At 51.5% G+C, this 9414-nt stretch overlaps 1 protein-coding gene across 1 annotated transcript; it reads right to left on the bottom strand.

The window, feature by feature from the left end:
- Positions 1-583: 583 nt before the first annotated feature.
- On the bottom strand, positions 584-8361 carry LOC125399571 (NUT family member 2-like). The gene is made up of 7 exons (XM_048433007.3): positions 8091-8361; positions 5473-6178; positions 4405-4533; positions 3233-3393; positions 2520-2812; positions 2053-2169; positions 584-1612 (listed from the first exon to the last, which is right to left on the bottom strand). The coding sequence occupies exons 1-7, from the start codon at positions 8146-8148 to the stop codon at positions 857-859; spliced, it is 2220 nt and encodes a 739-aa protein (XP_048288964.3). The 5' UTR covers positions 8149-8361; the 3' UTR covers positions 584-856.
- Between the last annotated feature and the right edge of the window lie 1053 nt (positions 8362-9414).

Below are 9414 nucleotides of genomic sequence, written 5' to 3'. Positions count from 1 at the left end.
TTCTACGTAGTCCTTACCAGCAGAGAGACTTTATGAGGAGTGAGAACCCCAGGGGCTGTTAGTCTGCATTCTCCTAGGATCAGTGGATAAATCTGGAAGTCCTGGGCCTGCCCCTATGCACCCTCAAGCATGGCATCTCCAGGTTTTCCCTCATGATCTCCTCGCTCCACAGAGCAACACTGACATCAGAATGAAAGTAGCAGCCTGTGGAGAGTTGAAAGAAAATGGCCTCCAAAGGGAGTGGCATATTCGGAGGTGTGGCCTTGTTGGAGGAAGTGTGTCGCTGTGGAGGTGGGCTTTGAGGTCTCATATATATATATATATATATATATATATATATATATATATATATATATACACTCAGGCCACACCCAGTGAGACAGTCCACTTCCTGTTGTCTGCAGATCAAGATATAAAACTCTCAACTCCTTCTCCAGCACCATGTCTGCCTGCATGCCACCATGTTTCGCCATGACGATAATGGATTGGACCTTTGAACTGCAGGCGAGCCAATTAATTCTGCTGCGGTCATGGTGTCTTTTCACAGCAGTAGAAACCCTAAGACACAGCCACAGCCCTAACACCATTTTCAACAAAACTACCTTTATTCACCGTAGCTTACAAACTTCTAAAGTGATAATTCCCTCCCACTCCTTGCCCCACCCCTCAGCCCTGCCTTTATTGCCCAGCGCCTCTAACCTTCCAGCGCTACCCTTTGCACCAGCTGGATTAGCCCTGAGTGAGCAGGAGCTGGATTCTTTTCAATTGCTTCTTTTTGGTGGGGGGAGGTCCGGGGCTGCAGGGTAGAGGCAGAGTGAAACCTCTGCCCGTTTTGAGGAGGCACCACACAGGTGGCTCAGTGCCGCTTCTTCCTCTTCCTCTTCCGGGTGCCTAGTGACTCGTGCTTCCTCTTCTGAGCCTGCAGTGGTTGAGCGAGCTCCAGGGCAGAGAGTGGCCCTTCACACACCCCATGACCAGGTCCTGGGTCAGATCTCTTAGCCATGGGAGTCAAGCCTCCAAGGAGAGCTCGCTTCTTTGACTTGGCCATTAGAGATGGATCAGGACTGAAACCCCTTATCTTTGGAGATGAGGGTTCGGGGATACTCTCCGAGTCAGAGAAATCTGCATAGGGGAACAAGTGACTTGCCAGTTTCCATGGCACCAGGTTGTACTGGGAGCAGAGGAGGAAGGACAGACTGTGGAGCTCTTCCTTGTCATCAGTGGTTCTGCCCAGGGACTCATGGAGCTCCTCAGTGGCAGGAACTTCTCTGGGGTTCACTCCACATCTGGACCCTGGGCTCTGGGGGTAGGCTTCTTTCCCACAGTCAGTAACGGTGGATCTGATGTCTACCAGTGAGGTCAAACATTGACTATCTGGGAGGACGGAAGGCCTAGGCCCCCATATTTTTGCATTGGTGTCTTCGGGACACTGTTGGTCTAAGAAAACCATTTGTGAGGAATCTTTTTGTGCACTGGCCCCTCTTTGGGGACCATGGCCATCTCTCTCTGCACCTTGGCTGACAGTCAGTACAGAAGCATTGTCTAGTATCTGAGAGGCATCTTGGTTCAGAGGTGGCGCCTTACAGCCTTTCTTCTTCAAAGTTTCCAGCAGCTGCAGGAGGAAATGGGCACATGAGACCCAGACCAGACTGGAAGGATTAGAGGGTGGCGCATTTGGGTGGAGGTGGCCAAGGGGAGAGTCGGGGACTGTGGGTCTGCTGGCTGTCATGCCACGTTCCTTGCAGCTGTGCACTTTACCCCACCCCTACTCTCGTGTTCATACCTGCATCCCCTTCTGGATGAAGACCCAGGCGGGATGCCCTGACTTCCTTTATGTCAGGGTGAGTCAAGGTCACATGGTTCTTATGAACAGGGTCCTCTCTTTCCCTGTCCACTTGGTGTCCCTCAGCATCCCACTCTATTTGGGGTCCTCCCTTCCCTGCCCAGTGTGCCTAGTGTCTCCCTATATCCTGCCTGCCTGGTATCTGCTTGCCTCTTGCCTGCTTCTTGCTGCTTCCCCCTTGTCCCTGGTGTTCACCCTTCCCTGTCTACCTGCTTAACAGTGACCTCTTCCTCGTACTCCAGCGCCTTCATGAGAGCCAGTATGTCCATCTCTGGTTTGGAAGATAGGATTTCTGCCACAAATTGGGGGTTTATTATGGCCTCCACCTATAAACAGAAGGAAAAGGACTTGAGTGCCTGGAGGCAGGGCATCTCCAAGCCAAAGGGACCTCTGTCTTGTCCTGTGTTGCTACCAAGTTGTAATGCAGCCAACATTTACACACACACACACACACACACACACACCACACACACAAGAGAGAGAGAGAGGCAGAGAGAGAGAGAGAGACAGACAGACAGACAGACAGAGACAGAGGCAGAGAGAGAGAGACAGACAGACAGACAGAGACAGAGGCAGAGAGAGACACAGACAGACATAGAGAGAGCTCTGAAGGCAGGGAAGCAGGCTCAGTTACAAGGACTGGGAAACCCATATTAGGGCTCCAGACGCAACTCACTTGCTCAACAAAGTGTTTCTGGGAGCACAGCTCGTCAATGTAGTTCAGGAGTCCTGTGTCTGTGTACAAGTCATCTTCCTGCTCCAGCCCACTGCTCTCCTCCTCCTCCTTTTCCATGGGCTCTCTCGTGAACGGCTGTGGGAGCCTCTCCAGCCAGTCCATAATGTCCATGTACTCTTGCACTGCCTCAGGTGGAATTTCTACGGGTGCCTTGGTCTTGCGTAACTGCCCGTCTCTGAGTCCTGGGAGGTGGGCCGGGTCATCTTTGGGGACAGTCTTGGTGGAGTTGCACACTAGGAGATAGGAGAGCATGATGATCCATGGATGGGGTTTAGTTCCACCCAAGGCAAGCCATGCAGAGCATAGCTCAGTGGAACTGCAATGGCCTAGGGCAAGCCAACACGGTTTTCCCTAAAGATCTGTGAGAGGGGACGTTGTAAAGGGTGATATGTCTAGGACTATCATATTGGAGAGTATTTGGAGCCCCCAGTGTTTCAGGTACTCTTCATACTCAGTGTCCAGGTCCTGATCACACGGGGTTTGGGTCCTTAGGGAGACGAGGGCCGAGAGGAGCAGTGATCATGACCAGTTCAGTGATTACCCAATTCAAGACTAAGGGCTGCAAGGGACCCCAGGTTACCTAGCAAATGGAGCAAAAGTCTATTTTGACTGATCTGACTTCTGCATAGAGACCTAAAGCTACGTGACCCTACCTGGTTCCTCAACCACCTCGGGAGCTGGTGGCCTTGGTGGATCTTGCCTTGCTGTGGTTGCAAGAAATTGACACTGGACACTTCTCATTATCTCCAGCCTTGAGGCCTCCATCTCCAGCCTTGCATTCTCCATCTCTTCTGCACTCTCAAATTCTGAGAACCTAGAGATGAAAGCGGCCAGGGCCCAGCACAGGAGATTACTAAAGGTGGTCATGTACACAGGGGCAGGGTCTTGGGATGGTCTGGTACAATCCCATGAAGTTGCTGGTCTTGGAACATAACTACAGCTCTAGGGCACACTATAGCCCTTGGTATTTGTAGGGAATCAAGTCAGTCTGAGATGGCCCAAGCAGGGCTTTCAGGTGACTCCTTAAGGCCTTTCCTGACCTTGCCTAGAGCCACACAGGAAAGCTGACTGGGAAGGGGGCCATGGATATGACTGATGGGGTACATCAGGAATCCTGGACCAGATCCAGAGATGCTGATGCTGAGACTGGAAGAGTGGGAGCGACCTGGGAGGCAGGCGCCCAGGAGATGTCAGCAGAAAGTAGAAGGGAAGCCGAGAGGTGTGGCTGCTTCCCTCTGAGAGCTGTTTGTTGGCTTGTGTGCACAACAGCATCACATGGAGCAGAGACAGAAAGACCAGAGACTGTCCTCAGAGTGTGTAAGAGGCCTCTGTCCTCTCTGCCTTCTTCCATTTATATCCACCCCAGGTACATAAGGCTACAGCTGAGGCCACTCTCTTGAGACGCAGTGGTCTCTGCTATTGAAAAGCAGTGGCTCAATGCTAGGCAGTTGGCCTAAGACTGGGGAGTGTGTTTGCTTTGTGCAACCCACAGGGCTGGAGGAGACCCCACAGGGCTGGGCTGGGCCACTTCTCCTACTCTGACCCTCAAAAGAAAGGCGGGGATAGACTTATGATGTTGGAATTGATGGGACCATAAGGCAGATAGCCCAGCGCTCCAGGACATGAGAACAGCATCCTCAACAGCAAGATTCCCATGAGGGGCCCAAGTGTTAGGTAATCTTCCTGCCAAGGCATGGGTAACAAACTCACCAGACCCAGCAGTAACCCTCCCCCCCACATATCCTCCTCAAGACTTCTGACTCAACAGACCCACCCACGTTTACCAGCTCCCCACACACCCTGCTTCAAGACTCCCTTGACTCACTTTTCGGCCATCTCAAAGAAGATCATCCGGTCATAGTTGCTTGTACACTGCCATTCCTGCAGACCCCTCCACAGGCCCTCCTCCACAGTCATGGTGGGCTTCCTCCGGGCCAGGGACCGAAGCACTGGACTGTAATTCATTAGAACAACTCAACCCAGGCATCGACTTGCACTCCAGACCCCGCCAACCCCAGCCCAAGACACATCTATAGCCTAATGGCACTATAAGGTCATTTCCAGGAACGCCTAACCCTGCGGCAAACATCAACACAAAGTTCTGTGTATGCTCCCCTGGCTGCCCCGTGCACTCTCTGTGTGTGGAAAAGTGAATGGGGTTTAGGCTCCCAACATGGAAGTATAGGCAACAAAGTCAAAGTGAAAATCATTAGAAACAGGACCTTGGGTGGCGGTAGCCAGGTTTAGGTTATGGTGCGGGACTCCCAGGATTGGACAGTGCTCTTCTGGGAAGGGAGAAGAGACACTCCCCCCCCCCGATTTTCTTTTAGTCCTGTGAGACAACCATGGACACTTTATCAGAACTGGCTCTTCAAGGTCCTATCTGAAGACAGTGTCCAGAACTGTGAAAATACAGTGTCTGTGGTTTGACTCATTTAGTCTACCTGGTCATGTTGCCGAGCTGATGGACGAGATGCCCAGAATGACCTGGAACCCCGGGTTAATGACTGGAGCAGTGATGCAGAGAACTGCTGAGGATCAAAATGGAGCAAGGAGACCAAAGATTTCCCCAGGACAGGTGGAGAACCTTCCTGGCCAAAGGGAATTTCCCCAGAACAATGGGCTGGGGACAAATGTCTAAGTCTTTCTGGAGTTTGCCTCTCTCCCTTATACCAGTTGTGGTGTGCTGTGGGCATTAAACACTGAGGTCAATGATAGAAGATAAAAGTTAAGGAGAAGGGCTATCACGTGGGGTGAAAGGTCTAAGTCCAAACCCTGGACCTGGGGCTGACTGTGTGGCTTTCTGGGGTGGCCCTATCTCCTCCAGGACCTTCCTCATCCACCTCATCAAGTTGGAACCCCAGTAGCACCTTCCAGGCACCGTGACACTCACATGAGGAAGCAGGAGAAAGCCGCCACGTCAGGAGTCTGTGACAGGTGCCGCTGCACCAGAGTCTTGAGAAGCTGCCAGCGCCGGAAGTTCCCATAGACACTGTCTGGTTTGGACAAGTATTCTGGGGAGTTGGATTGGACATTGGCTGGGCCGCTCTGCCCATATGCTCCTTTTGGAGGTGGTGCTGAGTTCACTGGGGACCTGACGGAAACCAGCTGGACAACTGGCTGTGTGGTGGGAGGGTGAGGGCCCAGGACCCACGTTCCGTCTTGAGACTGGACAGCCGAAGCAATTGGAGTATTTATGAAGGTGTTTGCAGCAGGTGTTGTCAGGAAGAGTGAAGCAGGGTGCCCCACACTCCCACCCTGGGCCCCAGGGACATTACAGTTGAGGGGCACCTGAGTGAGGACAACATTGGCATTGTGCACAGGCTGGACAGGCCTGCCTGGTGTCCCAACTTGTACAATGTTCAGAGGTACAGCTGTTCCCAGGGCAGTGCTTCCATCTTCTGCCACTAAAGACATCCCAGGCAAGGCAGATAGCACCAGAGGGTTTCTGGGAGAGATGCCTACAGTCATGAGGGGGGCTGGGGGCTCCCAGAATAACTGGGGTGCTGGTTGGGGCGCAGGTGGGAGAACAGGCAGGGTAGCAAATGTAGGCATGGAGGCAACGGGGTTCACAGTCATGTTCTGTCCCAACGAAGGTGCTGTGAAGATAAAGGAGACAGTGGATGAAGAGGGGAAGGGGCACAGGTGGGGGACTCCCTGGCCCTAGCAGTCAGTGGAAATCGGGGGAGGGACATGGAGAAAGGATTGTTTGCAGATGTTCCCGAGGGAATTCCCTGCTGGGTTGGTTCATCTAGCCAAGCACAGTTCCAGCAGGGATCTTCCTTCTGTTCAGCAAGATTCCCTGATTGCTGTCTGTGGAGAGGAGCCCTCAGCTTTCCCACCTCTGAGAGACTCTTCAGGAATTCCTGGCAGAAAACTCATCAGTGTTCTAGCTCTCTACCCAGAGATGGATCAGTTTGACTTGGTCTGGACCACCATCCCAGTCATGATGCTCACAGGAAGCAAGGCACCATCAATGAAGGCCAGTTTCTGGAAGGGCCTCTGTGAAGCTTTCAAATATTTTGACCTCATCCCTGTCTGCGGGTTCCTTCCACACTCTCAGACCTCCCTCTCTTTCTAGTCCAGCACAACAAACCAAAACACCTCTATACAATCTTCCATGCCAGCACCCTGGAATCCTGGAGGTGACACAATAGCGTGTCCTACCTGTGTTGCCGCTCCCTCTTCTAATGCCTCCCCCAGGAAACAGCAATGGGGTAGATTCTGGCAGCCCACAGGGCCTGACAGTCATTGGTTCCCACCATGATCGGGAGCTGTTCCCACAGAACCGGTGTGTAAGACCTGACACCTGCCCTTGCTATCCCGGCAGTGGCTGTGGAAGGCTGTAAAGGGTCAGGGAACGGTGACTGACTAGGGAGTTTGTCAGGAGGCTTCTGGGAATTTCCACAGCCACTGATATTGTCACAATTGGTCACAAAGTGAAAACCACATGTGGTTGTTTTCTTGCGAGCTCCGACCGATAGAAAAGAATGATTTGGTGGCATGGGGCGGGGGGGGGGGGGTAAAGGGAGGGTGGGCAGATACAGTCATGAGCCAGATGTCAAGTCGGATGCAATTATCGGAAGGTATTGCTGTTCCGCAGGAACTCCTGAGGGCCCCCTCAAAGAGAGCCAAGTCCAAAAGGCTGCACATGACAGCCAGGACACATGCTCTAGCTCTGCTTAACAGTTACACAGAGCATGTTCCAAGGCAAGCGCTTCTGTCTAAAGTCTCCAGGGAAGGATCCAGTCACCTTAGAACCCACCAAAGCCAACAGCCCTCCACATCCCTTCTCCATGTGAAAGCAGTGACAGGGAAGAGAGGCTTCCGGTTACAGTTACATGATGGGCTAACGGAACTGCACCTCTAAACTGATATTTTTTAAAAAATATATCTAAATATTGAGAGTAATCACTCATTTCTTTGTTGACACTTCCTAACTGATTTGGAGGAATCAAAGACATCAACTACCTGACGGAGGAGAAGAAGCCTTCTCTCAGTGGGAAGGTGTGAGGGACTCTGGGCTACCAGAGGATGAAATAACCTCCATCCGCATAGAGAGGACCCCACTGAGCTGGTTCCTGACTAGTCTGCGCTGTCCTTAGGTCTAGGGTGGGATCCATAATTTCACAGCGCAGGTTCCAGCCAGAAGCTCGGAGAAGTGACCCAGAGCTCAGGCCTTGTCCATGAACCTTCCTTGGACCACCACAATGAACCATCCCACCACACCTATGACTTGTGCTTAGGAGACCTGCCTGCCACACAGGAAGACCCGATCTAGGGTCTCTCACTGTGTCTCCTGCTGCAGTGTGTCTCCTGGCAATTTAGTTCCACCAAGGGCTCTGTTCAATCTGCCATAAGCTTTGTCAGCTTCTGAGGTGATGTCCTTGCAGAGGTCCAGATCTGTCTCCTGTCCCCTCCCTCCCTTGGTCTTGCCAGTCACTGCTGGTCTCAAATTTAAATTGCCCATGGCAGGGAGTCAGGTCCCATACCCTCATCCTTCAGGCTTACCTTCTGAAGCTATTCCTACAGGTGTGGACAGTACCCACGCCTGCCTGCTAGGATCCATGGTGAGAAAATTCAGATAAATCACACCAAGTCACCAAGATGTGGCAGATGCTCAAGAGAGCCAGCCAGAGCTGAGCAAAGTTTGAAAGTAAACAGCTCCAGAATGTGGCATTGAACATTCCGTGGTGGGGGAGGGGCAGAGAGTAAACAGGGCGACATTCCGGGAGGGGTTGTGGCAAGTGCCTAAGAACCTTGGGGTCAGTTCAAATGAGGCATCCTTGTTGGAGGTGACTGCACATACCTGGTGTTTGCCTCTACGTAGGTTTCAAATGGTGTCTTATACTCATAGCACACTGGGGTCACCAATGCCCTCTTCCTTCTTCTCTTCTTCAGTAGACCTTGTTTTATTCCCTTCGTCCTGAGTCATGCACCCCTCCTACGGAGGGTAGGGACCTGAACATTTTTTTACCATGTTTATACTCACTCAACGAAAGTAGAGGGTCTAAGCAACAGAGCAGGACATATTTGAAAATACGACCTCAGGAGATCCATGGATCTTCTTGCCATGACCATACCATTCTTCACAAAGCAGTCCTTGTGTGTCCAGCCAGTGCAGTGCTGGGATGTCTGCACCCTGTGGCATGGGAATCTCTGTCACCATCCCCTTCTGCTAGAAGCCCCAGCCCATCAAGGCTTCACTCAGTATATGTAGTCCACAGGACTCAACCCCGAAGTCACTTCTCTTTGGATCAGTGGTATGGAGTCCTTTTATTGCAAGCAGACATTTGACAATTAAAAATCCGTTCTCTAACTCAAAAAATAATGGATAGGCTTCTGTGACAATTGGCCCTCATGAGTCACTCAAAGAGAACAGGGTTAAATGTGAGGTACAGGAAGAGAGAAGACATTCTTCTACTCCAAGATGGAGAGGCTTAGCATTCTTAGGGCTCTGATTTTCCAGATATAGAAACCTATGTACATTTTGACATTGTCCAATACGGATTTCTGTGCCTGCCTCTTTCCTAGCTCTAGTATCACCCCGGATTCACTAGCCACAGGCTTCCATCTTGGCTTTTTATATGCCGGTGTCCTTGGAACCACATTTCCTGGCTGCAGAAAAAGTCTACCTCTGACTTCAATAGAATTCACCTTAGATTTTGTTAATGTTAGGATGCTAAAGAAAAAGGCATTCACAACAAATAATGTTTGCATTTGTAGTCTAACCATTGTACAGGTTGGAGATGGCATCACGGTGCATGTTGGGTAAAAGACCCAAATGCTCTACACTGTGGTGAGTTGTGCCTCTTGCGTGTTGGGAGGTTAAGAC

This window comes from Myodes glareolus, chromosome 14, assembly GCF_982192425.1.
Source record: "Myodes glareolus chromosome 14, mMyoGla1.1, whole genome shotgun sequence".
NCBI classification, from domain to species: domain Eukaryota; kingdom Metazoa; phylum Chordata; class Mammalia; order Rodentia; family Cricetidae; genus Myodes; species Myodes glareolus.
Note: the sequence above shows the minus strand (reverse complement) of the source record. Positions and strands in the feature narration are given on the sequence as shown.

What these genes read in the sequence shown, in the direction of transcription:
- LOC125399571 (XM_048433007.3), bottom strand. Translation starts at nt 8,148, where the DNA reads ATGGATCCTAGCAGGCAGGCGTGGGTACTGTCCACACCTGTAGGAATA. An exon ending in GCTTTCTCCTGCTTCCTCAT is followed by an intron (nt 4,534 to 5,472) that starts GTGAGTGTCACG and finishes AATGAATTACAG; the next exon opens with TCCAGTGCTTCGGTCCCTGG. An exon ending in AAGAGGTCACTGTTAAGCAG is followed by an intron (nt 1,613 to 2,052) that starts GTAGACAGGGAA and finishes TTCCTCCTGCAG; the next exon opens with CTGCTGGAAACTTTGAAGAA.